This window comes from Mustela lutreola, chromosome 11, assembly GCF_030435805.1.
Source record: "Mustela lutreola isolate mMusLut2 chromosome 11, mMusLut2.pri, whole genome shotgun sequence".
NCBI lineage: Eukaryota > Metazoa > Chordata > Mammalia > Carnivora > Mustelidae > Mustela > Mustela lutreola.
Window position 1 is genome coordinate 49,053,289 of NC_081300.1, and position 27,397 is coordinate 49,080,685.

Sequence of the window (27,397 nt, forward strand, 5' to 3'; positions counted from 1 at the left end):
GCGTTTTGTTAGTTTCTGGTGTACAACATAGTGATTTAACATCTCTGTATGTTATGCTTTGATCACTACAAGTGTGGCTGCCACCTGTTACCATACAATGCTATTATAATATCATTGACTATATTCCCTATGCTTTACCTTTTATTCCCATGACTTGTTTATTCCATGACTGGAAACCTGTGTTTCTCACTTCCCTTTCTTAATTTTGCCCATTCACTTACCCCCTAACTTTTCTTCAACACACTGATTTGCTTTTTCTTTTAATTGTAACCACAGAAACTGTGTTTCATAGTGACTAAAATATAGAAATTAAACTTTGGCCTTATTCTGACCAAACTGTTAAAAATTAATTTTAGCTGGCACAGATCAACCCCTTTTTACCACCTGATAAAAATTGAAAAAATGAAACATTTCTAGTAGTAGGGGTGCCTTTTAAGTTTGACTTTTGTGATCATTTTGAACAGTTGGACAAATAAAATGTCTGAAAGATGTAAATAATTCAGACATCAATTTAAGATTAGTGGTGAAGAATTTTTTAAAATGGAAAAATAAATTGAATAACAGAATCTTTAAAAAAAAGGAAGAGAATCTAATAGCTAGAAGAAGCTTTGATTATCTGAGGAAGTAGTTTGAAACTAAAAGCATCTGAGCCAATTTTTTTCAAATTGAATCACAGGTACAATCCCAATATATAAACCAATAAGTAGAAATTTTTTTATGCATAGAACCATGGAGCTCTATAATATTAATATAGATTTGAAAAACTTGACTAAATTTGTTTTAGTTGTTTAATTTGGTAATGAGAAAACTGAGCACAGTAGAGGAATGCGAATTAGATCACATGTTTGAGGACACAAATAGGATTGAATTTTCAGGTGTTCTGATTCTCAGCCCAGCATTTTTTTTCTACAGTTACATACTTTGAACATTAGATCATTTGAGAAAAAAAACACTGTGAGCAGAGAAAAAAGTCAAGTCATCCCAAAGTTTTGGGAATGATTTAAAGTTCTCTTTAGAGATATTTTGTTCTAGAAGCAACTTCGAATGACTGAAGAGTCTGGGCTTTATGCCAGAAGCCATGAAAATAGATTATTGTCTGTTCGTGTGGAGTACAAATCAAATAGAAGGGAACAGATACCATATGGTACTCTTAGATTTTATTTTCTGAACAAAAGGGAATGAAAGCATCAATTAGAACATAATTATTCAAATAGTGATAGTAACTAGAAGTAAGTAGTGAGTGGTAGTGTGAGTAACAGGTGTGGCTTCCGTCAGAGATGGGGTGGCTTTCTATTCAGAGTATGTTTTGTCAGCAAATTGATATCTATATTCCAGTTGTAGCTGCGGAGTTTATCTTCTACTCCTTTGCTACATAAATGTCAAAACTCAGTTTGTGAAGTAAGTCATGGGGATAAAAGGAACAGCATAGGGAATATAGTTAGTGATATTGTAGTAGTGTTGTATGATGACAGATGGTCGCCACATTTGTGAGCATAGGATAATGTATAGAGAGGTGTTGAATCACTGTTGTACAGCTGAAATTAATACAACATTTCATGTCCACTAAAATAAAAAAAAACCCCTGTTTGTGGAGAATTATATTGAAGAATAAGAAAATGTAATTCTGGGGCACCTGGGTGGCTCAGTGGGTTAAGCCTCTGCCTTCAGCTAAGGTCATGATCTCAGGGTCCTGGGATCGAGCCCCACATCGGGCTCTCTGCTCAGCAGGGAGCCTGCTTCCTCCTCTCTCTCTGCCTGTGTCTCTGCCTACTTGTGATCTCTGTCTGTCAAATAAATAAATAAAATCTTAAAAAAAAAAAAAAGAAAATGTAATCCTTTGGAGTAAACTAGTAGAATAGAGATTCTTACTTAGATCACATTATTTTTACCTATAATATTGCTTTTACTGGAATATACTTTGGATTGTACGCTTTCTCTTGAGGTGCATTGTAAGAAACCATCCTATGAAACTTGTGTTAAAAATTTTATTTACATTTGTAAACTCTTGAATATTTAAAACATTCAGAATACTGCAGTCACTAATATACTTGTGTCTACCACCCAAATTTGACAAAAACTAACATTTTATTGAATTCTGGTTTTTTAAGATAAGGAAAGTACATTACAGGTACAGGTAAAAGCCATTATTCTCCCTCTTCTTTCCATTCAGCTCTCTTCCCAGAGTTAAATGTGTTTGTGAAGTTGGTGGGGATCTTCTCATTTTCTGTTTTTATTAATTCACTGTGTATGTGCATGTGAAAGACCTGCGGATCCCCTTACCCAAGAATCCAACACTGCCACTGGATGCAAACAGCAAGAGGTTTATTGTCACGCAGGTACCGGCGGGTGGTCGGCAGCTCCAGCTAACCGAGCACACCGACCGGAGTGAAGCAGGGTCTTTTATAGGAAGGTACAAACAAGTTTTGGGTGGGGCGCAACTGATTGGTGGACAGTTTGAACTTTTGAAAAAGGCATACTTGGAGTTTGCGGATTGGCTCCAGGGACCCGCGTGCGCGTGCGCGCGCGCGAAGAGAGCGGCGGGAAGGGGGGAATAAGCTGATTGGTTATGAGGGCCCGCGCGCGCGAAAGGAGAGGTGGGGAAGGGGAACAAGAAGGGGGAAGGGAGGAATGCCATCATGGCGTCTCTATTATTTCTATAAGCCACGCGGCTAGAGAAAGGCAAAAGAGCAATTAATAAGCAATTAATCACACAATTGATAACCTAATTTCATACCTAAAAGCCAGCGGTTTACAGAAAAGCAAACAAGCAGTTAGTTATCCTATCTATCTACTAGGGGAGGGGTCTTTCTAGGAGAGGGGTCTTTCACATGTATATCCAGAAGGAATACTTAGCAGTGTTTGTGTTTTAAATGTTTTCTGTGTGTTTGTAATGTTACAGTATTTTAAATGTTTAAATGTTAAATGCTAAAATGGTGTGTGTGTGTGTGTGTGGTTTTTTTGGCAACTTGTTTTGTGCAGTCAGCATTTGATACTTACGAATACATGGGTATTTTAATAGCTGTAAATGAGTATACCACAGTTTATGTTTTCCTCTTCTAAAGCCCTTTCAGGTTGTTTCTGTTTTCACCAATACCAGTGATAATGATTACTTTTACAGAGTGGCCAGGAAATTGGGTAACCATTCAGTTGAAGATGTAGTTGTGTCTGCCGTGTCCAAGAAGTTCTGCTAGGGCTACAGAAGAGGAAACATTTCCTACTTTTAAGGAATTTCCATTATAGCAGTCACTTAAGAGATTTTTCTTCTTGCCATGAGCACTAAGAATTGGGGTAGTTTAGTTTAACCATCATAATAGCTTTAGGTTAAGAACACAATAGCCTTTGGTGAGCACTGCCTCTTTGTTAGTCAAAGGAGAGCTTCAAACAATTGTCACCACAATCTACACTGTAGTTTCTCTTATTACCTACATATTATAGGTGAGGAGAGTGAGGCTTAGAAATTTAAGTACCTTACCTGAGTGACTTATAAGTGGTAGAGCTAGGATTTAAACTGAAATTGACTGGCTTCAGTGTCTCACGGGGTTATACTAGGGGAGGAAGGAGAATATAAAAACAAATCTTACATCATACAAAATCTTTTTTCTGTGGCTGCCTTTAATTTTTATGTCAATTTTAGCAGTACTGAGAAATGATGGTTGATATGGCTAAGCATTTGATAGGCCATCTTTTATTTTTTTATTTTTATTTATTTTTTTTTTAGAATTCAGGAATTTTTATAGAAAATAGATTAAAAAATCAAGAGATACAATATAAAATTTTTAAAAGAAAAAAATGAAAAGAAGGGAATTAGACCAGAAGATTCCATATCTAACTAAAAGTGATAGTAATAAAATAACAAGGACACAGTTAGGATGATATTATCAAAAGTTAATACAACACATAAAAGAACTACAAAAAACAGAAATATATATATATATATATATATTTCTGTTATATATATATATATATATATATATATAAATTGTCTTCAATCTTTAAAATAAATGTTAATACCAGAAAATTTTTAAAACCAAAGGTCACAGATTTCCAGACCCAAGAAGACCCAATAAATGCCTGCACAATAAATTACATACATCCACACATACACCTCTATCATCACCATTACCAGCATTGAATGTGAAAGCATAAAAGTTTTAAAATGTTCTTAAGTATTTCAGAACCAGAAAACAAATAAATTAAGAAAAGCAAAGAAGAGTAGTTCATGTAAAAATTATCAACAATCCTCTTAATATCTATACCTTAAACTAAGAGGTTGAGAATGCCTTTGAAATTCAGACATAAGAAACCTCATCTACACGGAACCTCCATTTATTCAATAATAAAGTGTAGATTAATAAAAATGCATCCTGGGCATCTAGTGAGGATGAGATGAGTTAACGTATATAAACTTCTTAGAACTCTACCTAGTACATGTTAAGTATAAATATGAATTATTATTAAAAATAAGAACAATAAAAAATAAAAATAAGAACAATAACAAATACATCCTAATTATATCTGTTGCACCACTGGTGAGGTAATCAATGAGTTCTACCTTAAGAAATACCCAAATGGGGCGCCTGGGTGGCTCAGTGGGTTAAGCCGCTGCATTTGGCTCAGGTCATGATCTCAGGGTCCTGGGATCGAGTCCCGCATCGGGCTCTCTGCTCAGCAGGGAGCCTGCTTTCTCCCCTCTCTCTCTGCCTGCCTCTCTGCCTACTTGTGATCTGTGTCAAATAAATAAATAAAATCTTTAAAAAAAAAAAAAAAAAAAAGAAATACCCAAATGGAGAGGTCATAATAATTAATATTTATTTATTTATTTATTTTCGAATTTTCCTTATCATTTTATTTTATTTTATTTTATTTGACTTTTAATTTTTAATTTTTTATTTTTTATAAACATATATTTTTATCCCCAGGGGTACAGGTCTGTGAATCACCAGGTTTACACACTTCACAGCACTCACCAAAGCATATACCCTCCCCAAAGTCCATAATCCCACCCCCTTCTCCCAAACCCCCTCCCCCCAGCAACCCTCAGTTTGTTTTGAGAGATTAAGAGTCACTTATGGTTTGTCTCCCTCCCAATCCCATCTTTGCGACAACATGGATGGAACTAGAGCGTATCATGCTTAGCGAAATAAGTCAAGCAGAGAAAGACATCTATCATATGATCTCCCTGATATGAGGAAGTGGTGATGCAACATGGGGGCTTAAGTGGGTACGAGAAGAATCAATGAAACAAGATGGGATTGATAGGCCTTCTTTTAATTCTTTGGACTGAATTTAAATTATTTGAACGTGGGGCATGTAGGTGGCTAAGTCGGTGAAACATCGGACTGACTCTTGATTTTGGCTCAGGTCATGATCTCCGTTCTAGGATTGAGCACCTTCTCAGGCTTCTTGCTCAGTGGGGAGTTTGCTTGAGATTCTCTCTCTCCCTCTTAGCACTCTCTCGGTCTCTCCTGCTCTTGCATGCTTTCTTTCTCTAAAATAAAGAAATCTTTAAAAAAATTACTTGAACTTTATGAATTTTAAAGCCCAGTTATATTATGATTTATTTTTTTAAGCCAGTAATTTGCTGAATTCCGTCCTGTTTAATGGAGAGATTAATTGGTAATTTGTCATTGTTATTTTTAATTTTTCTGCTTTTTCAATGACAAAAATCATTCACTTTTTCAAAAATATTTAAAAATGTTACATGTTGAATGTAATAATCACAATACAGATACAGCCAATGTTAACAGAGTGGAGTTTTGTGGGGTTTTTGTTGTTGTTGTTTTGGGTTTTGTTTGTTTGGTTTTTTTTGGTAGTTTACTGAGTATCAGCTTTGACAGTGTTCTGATTTAGGGAATCTTGGGAATACAAAGATAAATATAATATGATCTTCTCTCAAGAGTTACAGAAGATGAGGGCACCTGGATGGCTCAGTTGATTAAGCTACTGTCTTCAGCTCAGGTCATGATCCCCGAGTCCCAGGATCAAGTCCTACATCCGGCTCCCAGCTCCATGGGGAGTCTGCTTATCCCTCTGACCTTCTACCCTCTCATGTTCTCTCTCACTCTCAAATAAATAAATCTTTAAAAAAAATGGGGTGCCTGGGTGGCTCAGTGGGTTAAAGCCTCTGCCTTCAGCTTAGGTCACGATCCCAGGGTCCTGAGGAGCCTGCTTCCCCCTTTCTCTCTCTCTGCCTCCCTGCCTACTTGTGATCTCTGTCTGTCACATAAATAAATAAAATCTTTAAAAAAAAATCTTAAGAGTTATAGAAGATGAATCAAAAACAAATAACTAATTGATAGTAGTAATAAGGACATGAAAGAGGTAGAGAGGAAATAGATGGAGAATTATTCCAAAATTGGAAAAATGGCATAGGGAAACTTGGAGAACACTTCATGGAAAATGTTAATATTTAAATAATGAGTTGAGTGGATACGGGGGAAAGGTTCTACATCAGCACTATCCAGTAAAAATGTAAAGTGAGCCACATATACTACTTAAAATTTTCTGTTAGCCACATTAAAAAGAATAATACACTGGTAAAATGAATATATTTTATTTAATCTATTATATAAAAATACTATTATTTCAGTATGTAATCAATTTTAAAAATTGAGATATTTTACTTTTTTTAAGTCTTAAAAATCTGATGTGTGTTTCATATTTACAACATAGTCTCAAAGCAGTCATACTAATGACCTTTTAAGTGCTCAGTAGTCAGATGAGGTGTGGCTACTGTATTGGAGAGTGCAGATTTAGATAGATTGAACAGGCAGATATAGAATATATCTATGGGATTTGCAAGGCTTTCAATGTAGCATGAAGGGAAAAAATGGGAGTTGATGTTAAGAGAGTAGATGTCGGGAGATCAAAATACTTTTAAGGTGTATCAATGTGAATTATTCCAACTGTGAAGAATTCTCTTAAATTTTAGTATGCTAAGGTTCATTGGAAGTATCTTGGGATGAGTCCCCAAGGTTTATATGAAAGAAATATTAATGTTTTGAATTTTGTATATTTAGAATTTCAGTGTGTGTTTGGAATCCAAGATTGAAAACAATCCAGTGGGAAATACCTCTACTGTTTCGGCTCTGCTCAGCCAAGCAAAAATTGATACAGGGGAGAATAAATTTCCAGGTAAAAGTTTGGAAATATTTTTTGGGTTTCTCAGTGTTCAGAAGTATTTTTGTCACCATGATAGAAAGCAGTACTGATTACCATATAGGCCAGTTAAATCCTTCTGAGCTATTGTGTGTGTTTTTCAAATGTGTGATTATCACCATTCTTTTTTGTTTTTTGTTTTTATCTTTACTACCATTCTTTGGGGTAGAATTGCTTTTCTTTCTTAGCTTGTTTAAATTACTTAGGTATTAAAAAATAAAATGGCCTGGATGATCAATAAAATTGGGTCCAAAACCAAAACAAAGCACATTAGCCAAATGTCAACTAACTTGGATAACTTTAACTTTTCCTTTAGAAAATCCATTGTTTATGTTTTAAATGTTTTCCTAAAACATTTTTGGGTAATGAAGTATAAAAATAAAGTACCAGTTTACATATATTGATAAATTGTAAATAAAAAATATTAAATTAAGATTCTTTGACTCACTACCAAAAGTTCTTTTGTTTATTTTGAATATTTTATCTTTATTATTCAGTGCTAGTGATTGGAGAATCTAGAAACACACACTTTCTGGAGAAGTATTACTTAATGAATTGCATAAGTTGATGGTAGGAGCTTATTTTTCAAGTACAAAGACTATTTGTGTTTTTCCACTTCAGATTCTTATCTTTAACCCTTGATTACTCACTTTTCCATGTTAGTGGTTCTGTCTTTGAAAGGACTTTTAAATGCTGCAGGGGCACTGGCTGGCTCCGTTGAGCCTTACTTAAAAAAACAAAACAAAACACAAAAAACACAAGGCTGCAATTTGGGCAGTTATGCCATACAAAGACTTTTTTGTGTGTGACCTTGTAAAAATTTTTTGACAATACATTGTTTGAACTGTTGGATGGGGATTTGCTCACCTTTATCAGATGAAGCCTGAGGTAATACAGAAAAGGACTTCCTAATTCCTGTTTCTCCCTGCTAAAGGAAAGGTATACATGGAGCAGTATGTTGAGGTCAGATAATGTCTTTCATTGCATGTTATTAAACTTTTCTCTTAGTTGAGGAAAGGGAAGTATATGATAAATGTACAATTTATTCACTGGAAAAAATGAATTATTGCATTATTTATTAATGTGATTAAAACTTTAGAAGCTATAATTTAAAAATTTCAGTATAATTAACATAGTTTTGTATTAGTTTCAGGTATGCAATATAGTGATTCAATGATTCTACACTTAGTGTTCATTATAAGATACTCTTAATCCCCTTCACCTGTTTCACCCATTCCTCTACCCTCCCCTGTGGTAACTACCAATTTGTTCTCTATATTTAAGAGTCTTTGTCTCTTTTTTTTGTTTTGTTTCTTAAACTCCTACAGATGAGTGTAATCACATGGTATTTATCTTTCTCTAACTGACTTACTTCACTTAGCATTACAACCTCTGAATCCATCCATGTTGCAGCTGGCAAGATTTCATTCATTTTTGTGGCTGAGTAATTTTCCATTATATGTATGTATATATACCATTCTTTTTTATCCACTCATCTATTGATGGACACTTGGGTTGCTTCTACAATTTGGCTATTTTAAATAATGGTGCAATAAACATAAGGGTGCATGTATCTTTTGAATTGGTATTTTTGTATTCTTTGGGTAAATACTCAGTAGTGAAATTACTGGATCATACGGTAATTCTGTTTTTAATTTTTTGAGGAACCAGTGTACTGTTTTCCCCAGTAGCTCTACCAATTTGCATTCCCACCAACACTGCAAGAGGGTTCCTTTTTCTCCACATCCTCACCAACACTCACTGTTTCTTGTGGACTACAATTTTTTTTAAACAAGCTATGTTCCCATTTCCATTAGGAAATTTACATTTAGAGTGTATATAATGATAAAGGCGTTTTCACAGTTTGCTTTATTATTCAGTGCTAGTGATTGGAGAATCTAGAAACACACTGTTAATCTACCATTGGATCTCTTAGTGGCTCTGTAGAGCCTTGCCTTATTCTCCTTTTCTGAAGAGTGATTTCTAGAAAGGGACTCTAATTTAATCAAATGGTTTTTATTAAAATTAAAACATTTAGTGCATTGTTCTCTTTTTTCTTTATAATGATTTTCAGCTGTTAGATGGAGAAGTAGTACAAAGCTTAATGTGTAACTCACTTTCTTGATTAAATTACAGGTTCAGCTCCCAAACAGCATACTGTACTCAGCAACCAAACATCTAAGACCAGTGATAACAGGTAAGACATTAGTTTAATATAAAAATAAATATGAGAATCGTTAGAAGATAAACTGAGCCTTTTACAATTTTTGTTTATTTGAACAAAAGTCAGTTCAATTTGGGCATTATCCAGTCTCACAGATAGAAAGGAGCTCCAAGATAGAAAAGATCTCCAAGCAGAAAGGCGTGGGCATAAGGAAGTTATAACTGGCAAAAAAAGTGGGTTGATTATTGCAGAGTTACTTTCCTTTGGGAGAGATGGCAGAGGTCTTTTAGGCAAATTACCTAACTAGTGCTAGTTAGGTGATTCCTAACTGACTAGTTTAAGTTTCCATTTCTTTAAGGACTAAAACTAAGTCCAGGTTTGGTAATATGGAGCTTAGCATAAGGAATTCCATTTTGGACCTGTTGTCTTGTTTTTAATAGAGCTTAAGGATTTAATACTTATACCTTTCAAGTTTGGGGTATTTTTCCCTAAAAACTTGTGCTAGTAGTCCTCAGTTTTCCTTGTAGAGAGAATGTGATAGTCACAAGTTCTGTTTTTATTTTACTTTTTTTGTGCCTTTACATGTTTTTTTTTTTTTATAAAGATTTTTATTTATTTATTTGACAGATAGAGATCACAAGTAGGCATAGAGGCAGCCAGAGAGAGAGAGAGGAGGAAGCAGGCTCCCTGCTGAGCAGAGAGCCCGATGTGGGACTCAATCCCAGGACCCTGAGATCATGACCTGAGCCGAAGGCAGCGGCTTAACGCACTGAGCCACCCAGGCGCCCCTGTGCCTTTACATGTTTTACAGTTTTGTTTTTTTACTTATGGTATTAACATCTTTTCTTTTTTTAAAAAATTTATTTTTAAAATTTTACTTATTTTTATTATTATTATTTTTTATTAACATATGGTATATTATTAGCCCCAGGGGTACAGGTCTGTGAATCCCCAGGTTTACACACTTCATAGCACATACCTTCCCCAGTGTCCATAACCCCACCATCCTCTCCCTCTCCCCCTCCCCCCAGCAACCCTCTTTGTTTTGTGAGATTAAGAGTCTCTTATGGTTTGTCTCCCTCCTGATCCCATCTTGTTTCATTTATTCTTTTCCCACCCCCTAAACCCCCCATATTGCCTCTCAGCTTCCTCATATCAGGGAGATCATATGATAATTGTCTTTCTCTGATTGACTTATTTCGCTAAACATAATACCCTCTAGTTCTATCCATGTCATTGCAAATGGCAAGATTTCATTTCTTTTGATGGCTGCATAGTATTCCATTGTGTGTGTGTGTGTGTGTGTGTGTGTGTGTGTGTGTGTGTGTGTGTACACACACACCACATCTTCTTTATCCACTCATCTGTTGATGAACATCTAGGTTCTTTCCATAGTTTGGCTATTGTGGACATTGCTGCTATAAACATTTAGGTGCATGTGCCCCTTCGATCACTACATTTGTATCTTTAGTGTAAATATCTAGTAGTACAATTGCTGGGTCGTAGGGTAGGTCTATTTTCAACTTTTTGAGGAACCTCCATGCTGTTTTCCAGAGTGGCTGCACCAGCTTGCATTCCCACCAACAGTGTAGGAGGGTTCTGCTTTCTCTGCATCCTTGCCAGCATCTGTTTTTCCTGACTTGTTAATTTTAGCTATTTTGACTGGTGTGAGGTGGTATCTTATTGTGGTTTTGATTTGTATTTCCCTGATATAGCATGTTTTTTTTTTTTTTAAGATTTTATTTATTTATTTGACAGAGATCGCAACTAGGCAGAGAGGCAGGCAGAGAGAGGGGGAAGCAGGCTCCCCGCCAAGAAGACAGCCTGATGTGGGACTCGATCCCAGAACCCTGAGATCATGACCTGAGGCAAAGGCAAAGGCTCTAACCCACTGAGCCACCCAGGCGCCCCTGTAGCATCTTTTCTTAACTACCTCATTCTGTTAAGTCTGTATTAGATTTTACTGTGTGAATATTCCATTGTTTATTTAACAGCTCTCCACTTTGTAGACATTTTGGTTGTTTCTAGTTAATTTCTGTCCAAAAAAAAGTTCTGCAGTACACAGAAGCATCTTTGCCCATTTGTATTACTATATCTAGGATAAGTTTATAGCTCTAGCATATAACCTGCATTGCTATATTTTCCTCCAGTGTGTGTCTTTTGATACTTCCAGCAACCATGTTTTGAGAATGCACCTTTCTGCAAATCGCTTGAAGTATTATTTATTATCAACATGTAAAAGTATTTTAAATGTTTTAAAAGCATTCCATTCTCTTTAATATCAGAATAAAATTAAATCTGTGTTATTTTGCTTTCTAGATTATGAAAGCCGTATTTAGGACAAACTGTAGTAACTGAGATGGCTAAAAATTACCAAAAAACCTTAAAACTTACTCAAATTATAGTAGGTACAGCAGTTTTTTATTTGTTGAAAATTGGTAATTTTCTTGGGTTTTCTCCCCTTGATTTTTAAAAGGTTATTCTTTTCCCCCTTACTGTTGAAATCTGTGAGTGTTGTATAGTAAAAGTTGTTTTTTGTTTTTTTTTTTTAAAGGGAGACACCACCAAATCATTCTTGGACTAAGTGTAATTCCCATTTGGAGATAACAATTCCAAAGGACTTGAAACTAAAAGAAACAGATAAAGTTGATGAAAAACAGTTGATCATAGTAAGTATCCAACTTCACCTTTTTGGCAAAGGGTTATAGTAACCATCTTACTTATGCACTTTGTTAAAGAATAAGTTCAACCTTTTTTCAGAGAGCCTTTTGTGTCACCATAAATCATTATGGAAATAATTTTGGTATCATTACAAATGCCCTTCTGGCTGCCCAGTAGTGAAGCCCTCTTGTCACAATTAAAAACTCAAAATCTCCATGCTTTTAGTTTTATTCAGGACTGATTGATACTTTATTTTACATTTGTGTATTTTATCATTTGTTACTTTCTTAAATATGTACCTTGTTTTAGTAGTTGGTTTAAATATTAAAAAATGGAGCTTAATGCATAAAATGATTTTAAATATCTGTATTTTAGTGTAATTTTATAATTTTAAAACGGTTTCATTGGATGATAAATCAATAGTTAATTTGAAATAGAACTTAACCACTCTGCAGTTTGATGGCAAGTTGTAAAACAGAGGGAGATATTTTGTTTGATTAAAAATCTAATTTGAATGAGTGAGCACACTATAAAAAAATAAAGGGGCCCAAAATAATAGGAAAATTTACTGTATTTCCATTCAACATTGTCAGTAGGATTTTTTGGAATAGATTATTAATGCTAACTCTAATATAGGGGAATTACTTATTAAGAATTATCTGGAAATTTTGAGAAAGTTTAATCAGGAAAATGTTTCATCAGATTTAATAACATTTCTGTTGTTAATTGATAGTGAAACAGGATAAGAATAGTAGAATCTAGAGCTTCACTGACCAGTATGGTAGCCACATGTGGCCATTTAGTATTTGAAATGTGGCTCATCAGAACTGTGATAGACTATAAGTATAAATGTATTTACTACATTTTAAAGACTAATACAGAAAAGGGATTGTAAAGTATTTCACTAATAAGTTCTTTTTTCTATTTAGTATATGTTGGAATTATAATATTTGGGATATGTTTTGTTGAACAAAATATTAAAATTCACATATTTGTTTTTGCATCCTTTAACATGGCTACTAGAAAATTTAAAATTACATTTGTGGATTGTACTTCTAGTCAAGAGTTGATGGTGATGTTAATGATCATGATGATAGTAGCTAATACTTTTTGAATACATTATTTTATGTATTCCACTCATATTAACTTAATTAAGCCTTAGTTTTTAAAGTATGAGGTAGGTACTATTATTTCCCATGTACCAATTAAGAAACCAAGGAAGCGGGGCGCCTGGGTGGCTCAGGGGGTTAAAGCCTCTGCCTTCGGCTCAGGTCCTGATCTCAGGGTCCTGGGATCGAGCCCCACATTGGGCTCTCTGCTCGGCGGGGAGCCTGCTTCTTCCTCTCTCTCTGTCTGCCTCTCTGCCTACTTGTGATCTCTGTCAAATAAATAAATAAAATCTTTAAAAAAAAAAAAAAAGAAACCAAGGAAGAGATGTTTATTCATTACTATGAGTATTGCCTGCTTATAGAGATATTTGTACACTGATGTTCATTAATCATAATAGCCAGAAGGTGAAAGCAATCAAAGTATCCATCAAGGATGAATGGATAAACAAAATATGGTGTACACATAAAATGGAATATTATTCAGCCTTAAAAAAGAAGAAACTCTGGCATGCCACAGCATGGTTGAACTTTAAGGACATTATGCTAAGTGAAATAAGTCAGTCACAGGAAGACAAATACTGTATGATTTCAGATCTGTGAGGTGCCTAGAGTAGTCAAATTTAGAGACAAAGTAAAATGGTGGTTTCTAGGAACTGGGAAGGAAAGTGGATTGGGAACCTATTTAGTGGGTATAGAGTTTCAGTTTTGCAAAATGAAAATAATTCTGAAGATTGGTTGCACAACAGTTTGAATATACTTAACACTACTGAACTGTACACTTAAAAATCGTTAAGATAGTAAATATTATGTATGTCATACCACAATTACAAAAAAAAATTCTAGCTGCCTGAAATTTCATGTAACAATTTGTGAATAGTTTGAATCCTTTAGAATGAACTTCCCTTAAGTTCTTTTTCTTTTTTTTTTTAAAGATTTTATTCATTTATTTGACAGACAAAGATCACAGGTAGGCAGAGAAGCAGGCATGGAGAGAGGAGGAAGCAGGCTCCCTGCTGAGCAGATAGCCCGATGTGGGGCTTCATCTCAGGACCCCTGGACCATGATCTGAGTTGAAGGGAGAGGCTTAAACCCACTGAGCCACCCAGGCGCCTGAACTTCCCTTAAGTTCTATACACAATTTTTTATTTACCATTTGACTTCTCTTTGCTACTTGATCCTAATTCTGAGACACTAGAGATGCTGTTGTCTTAGATCTTGTTTTTTTTTTTTTTTGTAGTAATTCAAATTGCACAGTTTAGAATAGAAAGAGTAAAGGGATCATTAATCAATTCTTTAAAAAAAATAGTTTATTTATTTGACAAAGAGCACAAGCAGGGGGACAGGAAGAGGAAAAAGGGGAGCCCGATATGGGCTCGATTCCAGGACCCAGGGATCATGACCTGAACCAAAGGCAGACACATTTGACTGAGCCACCCGGGTGCCCTAGTTTATTCCTTTTCTTTTTTTAAGTTTATTTTTATTTATTTAGAGAAAAAGAGAATGCTCTAGTGGAGGGGCAGAGGGAGAGAGAGGGAGAGCATCTTAAGCAGGCTGTACGCCCAGCGTGGAGTGCAATGTGGGGTTTAGTCTCACGATCCTGAGATAATGACATGAGCCAAAATCAAGAATCAGGCACTTAACTGGCTTTAACCATCCAGGCACCTCTATTAGCTTATTATTCTTAGACTTAGATCACACTGCTGAAAACTTCTTCTTGAATAAGAACAAGAATAGAAAACATTTTGTAAACAGTTAGTATTCTATAGCACAAGTATGAATTACCGGAGAGTAGATGATGGTACTTTGTACTTATTTAATATAAAGATAATAGAAAAAATTAATACTACCTTTTCTCCGGAGTTTCTAGTGACATCAAAATACTCTTTAGTATCTACAGGCTAGAACAAAACCATTAAAAAGAACATACTTTTTTTTTTTATAAACATATAATATATTTTTATCCCCAGGGGTACAGGTCTGTGAATCGCCAGGTTTACACACTTCAGAGCAGTCACCATAGCACATACCCTCCCCAATGAAAAAGAACATACTTTTAAGACATTAAAAAAATACAGGTCTGTGAAAAACTATTTCCTTTAAGCTTTAACAGTGTAATTATTGCAGATATAGAATGTGTCTATGTTCTTATTTATAGAATGTTTCCTGTTTGGCACTTTAGAACAGAGATTGTAGTGTTAAAAGATATTTCTCAGTTTTTTTCAGTTATTAAATGCTGTGAAGCAAGTGATCAGATTTTTAAAATGGAAACAGTTCTTAAAATTATACTTAGATTTCATAGATTAATGTCTTCTTTTTTAATCAACACTGAATAATTTTTATTACAGATTAAATATTTCTCACATTATGTTCCCATTATAGCTTTAGAGGCTGAAGTTCTGGAATTATTCCTTTGGGAGGGAAAAAAACCTTTTTGTTTGTTTTTTATAAATAGGATGCAGGACAGAAAAGATTTGGAGCAGTTTCCTGTAATGTTTGTGGCATGCTTTACACAGCTTCAAATCCAGAAGATGAAACACAGCATCTGCTCTTCCATAACCAGTTTATAAGTGCTGTAAAATATGTGGTAAGTGGAGTTTATGACTTCTAAAATGAAGTATCAGATAGCTAAGTCAGGATCTTAAAGAGATGAATTGCAAAACTTAAGACATTGAAAAATTTCTGTTTTTAGTACATGATCATATATACAAAGCCCTTGTATGTATACTGGCTTATTTTAAAACAAAGCCAGATATAAAACCAGCTAACTTAATTCTACCTGGTTTATATTTTGGGATTTTTTTAAGTTACGTCTTTAAAGCAGTTATTGTACCTCATCTCTTCTAACAATTAATGCTATTCAACTTGAGTATTTAAAATTCTCTTTAATTATTAGCTGTTGATAAGCCTGTTTAATATTTATAATAGCTTAGTATAACTTTTTTTCTGAAAATTGATAGTGATACACTATTATACAAATAGATGGTTTTGGAATTTTTCTTTACCTTCTCTTTGCTATCATGAGAGTTTTTCATGATAAACTAAAAAAGAAAAATTTATTGAAGGTTAAAATCTCAGAATTTGCTGTATACTTTAAAAAAATGCCACAAAGTTAATATGTTTTAGTATATATTAATATATGTGCATTTGAGGTACAGTGGGTATTATTTAATAGTTATTTCTGGAAATGGCAAAATTTTGAATAATTTTGAACCATTTCAGATATCTTGTGAAAATAGTAATTTAATGTAATTGCTGTTTACCCATATCTGAAATGGAATCTGTTTTTATTCTATACATGTTACCTTCAGTACTGTACACTCACATTAATAAGACCTCCAGGATATCTGAACTGAGATCACCCATTCATTTCATATAGGCTTTTACATAAGCAACAGATGTTGGATTGTTTAAAGATCTTTATTGGCTTCACTTAAATTTGTATTTTTATTTTTGGTTGAAGAGTTCATATTTATTGTTTCATTTATCTAGTTACTTCTACCCAATATAGGGTTTTCTTTTTTTTGGTTCTCTACTGTGGTGATTCTTTATACTCCTTTTTACATCTGTCTTTTCCACACACACCCCCTTCTGTCACTTAACTAAATGCAGTACAAGCTGTTTGGGCATTAAATATTTATAGCTAGATACTGATTTATTGTTTGGAATTTATACTTTTCCAATTTCACTATATTAATATCCTTACAACTTGAAAACAATCCTATCAGATAGCTAAGTTAATAGAATACTTGGGGCAAAAACATTTATTTATTATACATAAATCTGGTAGAAGTTAGTTTAAATGAGTTTTCATTTTACATCTTTTGATTCTTGTGATCACTTTTGTGTTAGGTTTAAAAGGCTTTATTCTTCATCTGAAGGGAAGTTCTTAATTTCTTAGAGTAACAGTAATGAAAATGATAAGGAAATATGTACTCTGTGCTTCCACAGTATCATTGGAAGCTGGTTTATGGAGTGAGATGGAGTCATCACCTTTTAAACAAATTCTGGCTCTTGCAAAGCTATAAAACGGTGTACTAACTTCAGAAAGATTGATTCCTGCCCCAGCCCTATTCCTCCTTCTAACCACCCCCCCTCCGACCTTGATGGGACAGAGCTATGGGTTATTTTATTGTTTTTGAAATAAGCTCAAGAGAAGGAATTGAGTTTAGCAGTTGGCCATCCTTTGCTAACATCAAGATCAATATCCATATCTTTTGCTGTTTTCAAATGTAGGTATATACATGTAGTCTAAAGTAGAAACTCCTCCAAAATATTGTAGCATTCTTTTTTAGTGTATGGAGAGAGGATAAAAATATATGTATTATGTTAAAGATACATAATGTTATGTTAAAGTTCTGCTGTGATCAGAGCTCTGGATTTGGGGTTGGGACATTAAACATTTATTGGGTACCTAGTATGTGCTTTGCATTCTTGTGCATTTAATGAGCAGTATTGTGTTTTTGCATTAAGCACTTTCCCCCCTTTCTTTTTAAAAATTTATATAATTAAAGTTTAAGCACTTTTACGGTGTTTGATAAAACATCTAATTTTAAAATATGAGTTTTGTCTTTTTCTGTTTCCTGGAAAGAAACACATAGAAAAGAAGTCATTTGGTGTTCTGTTTTTTTTTTTAAGATTTTATTTATTTGACAGAGAGAGAGATCACAAGATGGCAGAGAGGCAGGCAGAGAGGGAGGGGGAAGCAGGCTCCCCGCAGAGCAGAGAGCCGGATGCTGGGCTCCATCCCAGGACTCTGAGATCATGACCTGAGCCGAAGGCAGAGGCTTAACCCACTGAGCCACCCAGGCACCCCTGGTGTTCTGGTTTTAATTAATTTTAAGTGAATAGTGTTCCAGGACTGGAGATAAAGGTTTGATCTACTTAAAACTATTTAAAAGTAGAATAAATTAAATCCCAGTGAGTTTTACTTTTTAAATTTAATCAAACATTTTAAAGAAAATAAATAGCTTTTCTTTAGGGTAAAAATTTTCCCTTAGACATGGTAATAATCTCTAACAGCTAAAAATGACTAAAGACCTTTTCTAAAGATTAAAATCATAAATATATTTAGTCACTGTAGAAATTGATGCCCAAAGAGCCTTTTATTTGGCTGGCTAATTTTTTTGTTTTTTTTTTCCTTTTCTTACCCTCTTTGGTAGGGGTAGGGGAAAGTTATGATGCTCTCTATTTTTCATAGTACCCTGTCTGCCTCATTGATGCCATTTGAGGAAGTGCATTTTATCTAACTTACTAGAAGCTATTTAGGAAGGAGCTTATTAATGCTTCAGGAGAAGCCTGGACTTTGCTTTTGACCTATAAACACTTCAGTTTCCTTGATCAGCTGGAGATATACTCTGTGCTAAGGGTTTGAAGAGAAAGCAGGAAAAACTCCCCCTAGAACACTGAGGAATGTTGCCAAGCCTGGAGCCTATCCACAATTCAGCTGTATTTTGAACTTTTAGTAATGTAGCCAAGGAATCATGTTTGGGTTCTTTGCAGAGAAATTTCTAACTTAATCCTTTTTTCCTCCTTGTTCCTAATCTCTTTTGAATTAATTAACATCTGACTGAATGAAGGCTCTGTGGAGGGCTCTACTTCAGGGTGTATGATATGCCCTTGCTTTCAAGGTTAGGAGCCAAGCCCGAAAGAAATGAAAAGTTAACAATAAGAGATTTACTAAAGCAGTAAGTCAGTATTATTTAAATTTAATTATAATTAGCTTTACAATTTAGAAGTGGTAATTTGGTAGAGCAGTGATCAGAAGTTTTGTTTCCATGGGTGAGGAAAAGTTAAGATTTGATTTTTTTTTTTTTAATGGACAGACACTAGGAGGTCATCTATTATTGATAGCTAATAAGAAAACTTAACATCTTTGTGGGGAATAATGAGTAAATTTTTTTTCTTGTTGAATCAGAGATTTTTATAGATAATAAGACCAGAAAAATGCATCAGATTGGATTGTGATACTTTGGTTTTGATGCCAGTTTGGGCTTTTTTCTTTCTTTTCTTTTAGACCTTGAAATTTGAGCATTGTGAATGATATAGTTAAGTTTAAATAATGCTAAAAATGATATTTTGGTGGAATGTAGGGAGAAAAATATTTAAAAATTTTTTATATTTTATTTTTTTGAAAGATTTATTTTAGAGGGGGGGCGGACGGGGAGGGGGAGGGATGGGTAAGAATCTCAGGCAGGCTCTGTGCTGATCTCAGAGCCCTGTGCTTGGCTGGGCTCAGTCTCATGTCCCTGAGATCATGACCTGAGCTGAAACCAAGAGTCGGACGCTTTATTGATTGAGCCACCCAGGCACTCTGAGAAATAATATTTTAGTGACATAAAAGGAGAAGGTAGTACATGTAGTGGTGTGTGTGGTATTGGATTACTATGGCACTGGTAGAAAAGGGGAAATTGATGATAAAAACTGAAGAAAGATTTGACAGATTTCTGATTGGCTGTAGAGCTAAGCTATACTCTTCTAGTATCGTAGTACTAAATCATCAAAGTAAAAATGCTGTTTCTCCCCATGGGGATGAAAGGTACAGCATAGGGAATATAATTAATGGTATTGTAATAGTGTATGGTGACCAGTGATAGCTACACTTGTGAGCCCTGCATAATGCATGGAATTGTTGTATAGACTTGTTGAATCACTATGTTGTATACGTGAAAGTAGTATAACACTATGTATCAACTATACTTCAGTAAAAAATAAAAGATACTGATAAATATCTCAGAAAAAGCACTGTTCCTCACTCAGTGAGCAGGGAGCTTGATACCTGGCTCCATCATGACCTGACCTAAAGGTAGACACTTAACTATCTGAGCCACCCAGGTGCTCCAGGAATAGAGATTTTAAAATCTTGGGAATGGAAAAGGAATCTGAAGCAAAGTTGCATTGGTCTTTAGAACTGTACTCTGGCATCAGTAGGAGGGACTGAGAGCCAGGTCAGAGAATGGTCTGAGTTTCCTTTAGTTTCTCTGCTTAAAGGTAAGGCTGTCATACCCTGTGTTGAAAATTGAGAAATAGTCTTTAGAAACAGGTAGAAATTTGTTACATAAAAATTATTTTTAAAAAAATTACCAAACATTTTATTTCTCAAGTTTTTATCTTTTCCCTGACCCTGATTTTTAATTTTTTTACTTTGTTGTATCTTAAAGACATAGAATATTGTGGTAAATAAATATAGAATGGGAGCAGCACTTCCAGATCTTAGTCAGAAATTAATCTTGCTTCGGTATGGAGAGCCACGTAGTGGAGGAAAAATGCCTTTAGAATGAATGTTATATGCAATAAGCTTTTACATTTTTTTTTTAAGATTTTATTTATTTATTTGACATACAGAGATCACAGGCAGGCAAAGAGGTAGAGAGGTAGAGAGAGAGGGGGAAGCAGGCTCCCTGCCAAGCAGAGAGCCCAATGCAGGGCTCGATCCCAGAGCCCTGGGATCACGACCTGAGCAGAAGGCAGAGGCTTTAACCCACTGAGCCACCCAAGCACCCCAAGCTTTTACATTTTTAAAAAGAGTTTACAAACTCTAGGGGAGGGAAAACCTATAATGTATCTAGTGGCAAGTAAAAACTTCTTTTAATCTGTTCTTCCTCTGTTTTTCCCCATTCTGGAAATGGTGCCACCATTTAACTTATTTCCTCAGACTGAAAACTTCAGAATGATCCTTCAGTTTTCTTTTTGCTCTCCATATACTCAAAGAAGTATACTCAAAGTATACTCCTATACTTAACATTAGTAAATCTCACCTTCAGAATAGATTTCAGATCCTTCCACTTCTATCATGTCCACTGCTTCTACTCTAAACCAAGCTGTCATCATTTCCTGCCTAGTTATGCCTCCTAACTGCTTTCCCAGCTTCCATTATGGTCTTTGTCTCAGCCATAAAAACTTAAATCAGATTATATCCTTCCTTTATTTAAAATTCTTCAGCAAATTCTCATCACACACAGACTAAAATCCAGGGTGTTTACTGTGGCATCAAGGCCTCATATACTCCAGCTTCTCTAATTTCATCTCAACACTCTTACCATTACGTGCTATATTGCATTCATACATATCTTTCTTTTGTTCCTGAACCACTCCAGCTACATTTCATTCTTAGTGTGTTTGTATTTACTTTACCTTTTCCTGGACTTTTCTTCTCTCAGATCTTCTACACCAGCTCTCTTCATTTAGGTCTTAAAATCTCAGAGATGCCCTCCCTGAACACCCAATACAAAGTGGCTCCCTCTCTCTCTACTCCAGCAGTATTAGTGTCTTCTTTTGATCCTTTTCCACACTGAAAATTTGTTTGGTATTTCTCCCACTGGAGTAGAAGCTTTGTCAGAGAAGGGTCCTTGAATAGCACCTGCCAATGTGCAGTAGGCGCTCTACAAATGAGTAGATTTGATTGGAAGCTGCACAACAAGAGTGTTTGAGTCTCAGTTATCTTGTATAAAAATAATACTACACCAGAAAATTTTTCTGGGCTTTGGCAACTCTGATATTTATTGACTGGGAATTGATACTATAAATATCTTTTGAGAGGACATTAAATATATTGTGTATATTTGATAGAAGTTAGGCAAAATAAGACTATTATTAACATACTTCGAAATACGTAAAAGCAGCCCAAATTTGAATTCACTAGCAGTTAAAGCTTTATTAAGTATGTTGCATTTAGAATTGTATACCTGACTGAATTTAGGTGTTGACATGGTTCATTCCTCAATTAGAAAAGTAGTAAAAGTAATTTAGCTACTTTTCTTATATGTAAAAGGTTATTATAGATCATCTTATATCAGTGGTTTTTCTTTAGTTTCTTTTTGAAATTTTACATAAGATTTATTTTCCTTTATATATAAAAATAAGTCTAATCTTTCTGGTACAGCATGTACATTTTTGGAAGTTTCGGTTTCTCTGTGGAAATTCTTTTCACATAGTTCGTTTATCTTCTTTTTTTTTTCTTTTTAAGATTTTATTTATTTATTTGACAGAGCACAAGCAGGAGGAGCAGCATGGAGAGGGAAAAGCAGGCTCCCAATGCAGGGCCTGATCGCAGGACCCTGAGATCATGACCTAAGCCAAAGATAGACACTTAACTGACTGAGCCACCCAGGTGCCCGTGGTTTGTGCATCTTGTCCTTTAAAATCTTTAACATTTATTACAGAAATTTTCAAGTTCTTTTCTGCTGATTCAAACATGTGAGTTTCACTGGGCCTGTTTCTATTGACTTTTTTTTTGATCTTGGATCATAATTTCCCAGTTCTGTCCATGGTCTCATTAAGTTTTATTTTTAATAGACTTATTATTTATTGTTTTTTTCTGTGCTGATAAAAACAATTTTTTATTACTATGTTCAGTTAGCCAGCATATAGTACATCATTAGTTTTTTTTAATGATTCAGTGAATCATTAGTTGCATATAACACCCAGGGCCCATTACCACATGTGCCCTCCTTATTAATACCCATCACCTGGTTTCCCATCTCCCACTGTAACCCTCAGTTTGGGTCCCAGAGTCCATGGTTTGTTTCCATCTCTGATTTCTTCTGATTTCATTTTCCCTCCCTTCCCCTCTGGTAATAGGCTTAAAAAAAAAAAAAAAGTATTTATTTATTTGAGAGAGCATGAGAGAGAGCACAAGTGGGGGCTGGGGAGGGGGAGAAAGAGAGGGAGAATCAGGCTCCCCGCTGAGCAGGGAGTGCAACGCAGGGCCTGATCCTAGAACTCTGGGATCGTGACTTGAGCCAAAGTCAGGCAGACACTTAACTGACTAAGCCCCCCAGGTGCCCCTTAATAGAGGTTCATAGCAAAATTAAGTAGAAAGTACAGAGACTTCCCATATATTACTTTTTTCCCCGTCACACACATGTTCAGTTTCCTCATACCAATACATTTATTAAAATTGATGAACCTATACTGACACACCATTATTATTCAGAGTACATAGTTTTTATTAGGGTCCACTCGGTGTTGTTCCATGGGGTCTGAAAAATTTATAATGACACGTGTCCATACTAGTATCATACAAAAAGTTTCACTGCCCTTAAAATCCTCTGTTCTCTTCCTGTTTACCCCTGCCTTCCTACTAACTCCTGGAAAATAATTGATCTTTTATACTGTCTGCCTATTTTTACCTTTTCCAGAATGCTATATGGTTGGAATCATACAGTGTATAGTTTTCTTCATAATTGAGTTCTTTCACTTAGTAATATGCAATTAAAGTTATTCCGTATCTTGGGGCGCCTGGGTGGCTCAGTGGATTAAAGCTTTTGCCCTCGGTTCAGGTCATGATCCCAGGGTCCTGGGATCGAGCCCCATATCAGGCTCTCTGTCTCTGCCTGCCTATACCCTGCTTGTGATCTCTATCAAATAAATAAATAAAATCTTAAAAAAAAAAAAATTACTCCGTATCTTTTGATGGCTTGATAGCTCATTTCTTTTTAGTGCTGAATAATATTCTGTTATTCATTTATCTATTTAATTCATATTCTATATTTCATTTATCTATTCACCTATTGAAGAATATCTTGTTGATTGCTTCCAAGTTGTGGCAATTAGGAATAAAGTTGCTATGAACAGCCATGTGCAGGTCCAGGCTTTTGTGTGGAGATAAATTTTGAACTCCTTTTTATAGATACTGAGGAATGTGATTGCTGGGTTGTATGTTAGGAGTAAATTTAGTTATATGAGAAACTGCCAAACTGTTCCTTAGTGGCTCTATCATTTGGTATTCTCACCGGCAGTGAATGAGATTTCCTCTTGTTCCACCTCCTTGCCAGCCTGTGGTGTTGTCATTGTTTTGGATTTTGGCTGTTCTAATGGGCGTGTGGTGGTATCTCATTTTAATTTGTATTTCCCTGATGACCTATGATGGGGAATATTTTTCATATGCTTATTTGCAATCTGTATATCTTCTCTAGTGATGTGTTTATATGGGTCTTTGGCCCACTTTTTAGTTTGGTTGGTTGTTTTCTTATTGTTGAGTTTTAAGAATTCTTCATATCTTTCAGGTAATAGCCCTTATCAACTGTCTCTTATAAATATTTTTTCCTAGTCTGCAGCTTATCTTCTCATGTTCTTGATGGTGTCTTTTGTAGAGTAGAACTTTTTTTTTTTTTAAGATTTTTATTTATCTATTTGACAGAGATCACAGAAGGCAGAGAGGCAGGCAGAGGGAGGGGGAAGCATGCTCCCCGCTGAGCAAAGAACTCCCCCATGCAGGATTCGATCCCAGGATCCTGGAATCATGACCTGAGCTGAAGGCAGAGGCTTTAACCCACTGAGCCACCCAGGTGCCCTGAGTAGAACTTTTTAATTTTAATGAAGTGCAGTGCCATTGGTGTTGTATCTAAAAAGTCATTGCCGGGGCACCTGGGTGGCTTAGTGGGTTAAGCCTCTGCCTTGGCCTCAGATTATGATTCCAGGGTCCTGGGATTAAGCCCCACATTGGGCTCTCTGCTCAGCAGGGAGTCTGCTTCCCTTCATCTCTCTGCCTGCCTCTCTGCATACTTGTGATCTCTTTTCCTCTGTCAAATAAATAAAATCTTAAAAATTAAAAAATTTAAAAAAATAAAAAGTCATTGCCACACTGAAGGTTATGTGGATTTCTTCTTTGTTATTATCCAGGAGTTTTATAGTTTTGCTTTTTACATTTAGTTCCATGATTCATTTTGAGTTAATTTTTGTGAAGGGTGTGAAGTCTATACCTAAATTAACTTTTTTTTGTATGTGGGTGTCCAGTTTCAGCAACACTTGTTGAAAACTGTCTTGTCTCTGTCACATTGCAATTGCTTTTTTTTTTTTTTTTTAAAGATTGAAGCAGAAAACCTTAGGCAGGGCTTCATCCCAGGACCCTGGGATCATGACCTGAGACGAAGGCAGAGACTTTAACCCACTGAGCCACCCAGGCGCCCCACATGTAACTTTTTTATTTTATTTTTTAAAGTAAATTCTACCCCCAACAGGTGGCCTGAACTCATGACCCCAAGATCAAGAGTCCCATGCTTTATGGACTGGGCCAGCCAGGCACCCCAAGTATGTGACTCTTGATCTCACAGTTGTGAATTCAAAACCCATGTTGGGCATAGAGCTTACTTAAAAAAAAAAAAAAAAAAAAAAAGAATGGAATCGGGATGAAATTTTAGTTTGTTTTCCCATACATTTTGGTTTTTAATGTTTTGAGGTTGGGATCAGGTGCCTCTCTTCAGAAGAAATCGAGGATCTAAACTTTATCTAAACTTCACTACACTAAACCTAACTCATTACACCTTCCAATTCAACTCAGCAGATGTCCCTGTGAGAGAACTGGTGGAGAATTTTCTGTGTTTGAAGCTCCTCCATATTTCAGATAACCATGTTAACTCACTTAGCCATTAAAATTTTGTTTTTTCTTTCCCAGCAGGATACTCTTCTCCTTTTCCTCTGCCTATGGCAGTTCTTTCTTTCCTGCTCATGCTTGCAGGTGTGGTCAGTGTCTTAGGATAAAAATAGCTGCTGGTCTCTGCTCACCTAGGAAGGGTTAGTTCATCCCTAGAAGTCAATCCATAGTTCTTCAATGCTTTTAAAGAAAACGTAACTTTGAGTTTATTGCTTATTTTCTTATTAAAAGAGGAACAATGATCTACTGTGACCTGCTTTATCCTAGTTGGGAATGTAATTCCCACAGCTGTACATTTTGAGAACATTTTTCAATAATGGAGGCTCCATTTATATTTGGGTATAGGAGTGAGGGGAGTTTGGACCATGAGTTTTAAAAAATTATGACCAATATTGAGGAGGTCAGTATACTTGTGCCCTAAGCCCCACATAATCTTGAGGTAAGATTTACATCAAATAAAATATTTCTTACATTCTGGAAAGTTATTACATATGTTAAAAAGTGCTTAACTAAATAGGTCAGGCCTAATAAAGACCGATATAGGATTCCGTGGTGTTTGAGAATGATAGGAGAGAAGAGAGACTCATAATTCCTCTAGTTTGACTTTGTATGAGGTGTGACCCAAGGATTTCTTATGAGAAACACTCCTATCGTAGTAGATTTTGATATTGTAATTACCATAGAAGTTTTTTTAACTGACAGAATTGGGAGAATTAGGTCATTTAATCAGAAAAGCTGATTCAGGTGGACCCTTGATATTAGAATACCCAAATAGCAGCTTTTATGATTTATCATAAGGCTATATATTAAGAAGTCCGGAGGTGTGTAGTTACAGGGTTGTTCCATCCAGCAGTTTAGCCATATCATGAGTGCTGGCTATTTCTCAGTCAGTGCTTGCCACTCCTAAGGTATTGACTTTCTGGCTTCAGGACCACTTCTTGGTCCTTAAAGTAGACAGCTGTAGTCCAGGTACCAGGTTCAAATTTAAAGCAAGAATGTTAGTCGGTGGGGTACCTGGTTGGCTTAGCTGTTAAGCGTCTGCCTTTGGCTCAGGTCGTGATCCTGGGGTCTTGGGATTGAGCCCTGCATCGGGCTCCCTGCTCAGTAGGGAGCCTGCTTCTTTCTCTCCAACAACCCCTGCTTGTGTTCCCTCTCTTGCTGTGTCTCTCTCTGTCAAATAAATAAATAAAATCTTTAAAAAAAAAAAAAATAGAGCAAGAGCTTAACATTGCAAAGCAATCTGAGAATCTGGGTATAGAATTATTCTTGTTATATTTTTGATTTTTAAAAGACACTTGGCCTATTTTGCTTTTTGCCAGCATGGTCTATCGATGCTCATTAAAACAACTATCTTTCTACTATTTAGTTAATACTTGATTACATTTTATAGTAAAAATAATAAATAGGGGTGCCTGGGTGGCTCAATTGGTTAAGCATCTGTCTTTGACTAAGGTATGATCCTAGGGCCCTGGGATTGAGCCCTACTGTAGGGCTCCCTGCTCCCTGGGGAGTCTACTTTTCCCTCTCACTCTCCCTTTGTGCGTGTTCTCTCTCAAATAAATAAATAAAATCTTTAAAAAAATAATAAATTGGAATAAATAAGTTTAGGAACAAATGATACTTGGTAATCCTGTCTCACTCAGGTGTGGAATAACAAGGTAGTTTACTCGTTGGGAGTCTGTCCATGTGCTCCAGGTATTAGTTTCTTTTACCTAGGGAAAAGTGAGTATTAGTTAATCCAGCAAGTTACTTAAGTGGAGATCAGTTAAGAAAGTTACCACCATATAGTAAAATACCCTGTTATTTTATCTGGGAAAATGTTATGCTGTTTAGAACATAATAAAGCATCTCTCATGAAAACCTTTTTCTTAGGACTTCATTTTCACCATTCCCTGAGACAAATTTATTATTAATAAAAAATGTACATAACAGGAT

The 27,397-nt window shown here is 35.5% G+C and overlaps 1 protein-coding gene across 7 annotated transcripts in view; it reads left to right on the forward strand.

The window, feature by feature from the left end:
* Positions 1–27,397, forward strand: part of ESCO1 (establishment of sister chromatid cohesion N-acetyltransferase 1) — an 84,396-nt gene that overhangs the window by 36,987 nt on the left and 20,012 nt on the right. For all 7 annotated transcript variants that reach the window (XM_059138927.1, XM_059138922.1, XM_059138924.1 and 4 more), the window contains 4 exons: positions 7,020–7,134; positions 9,295–9,355; positions 11,877–11,991; positions 15,545–15,676. In XM_059138927.1, coding sequence (XP_058994910.1) covers positions 7,020–7,134; positions 9,295–9,355; positions 11,877–11,991; positions 15,545–15,676 — 423 coding nt within the window. The remainder of the gene's footprint in view (positions 1–7,019; positions 7,135–9,294; positions 9,356–11,876; positions 11,992–15,544; positions 15,677–27,397) is intronic.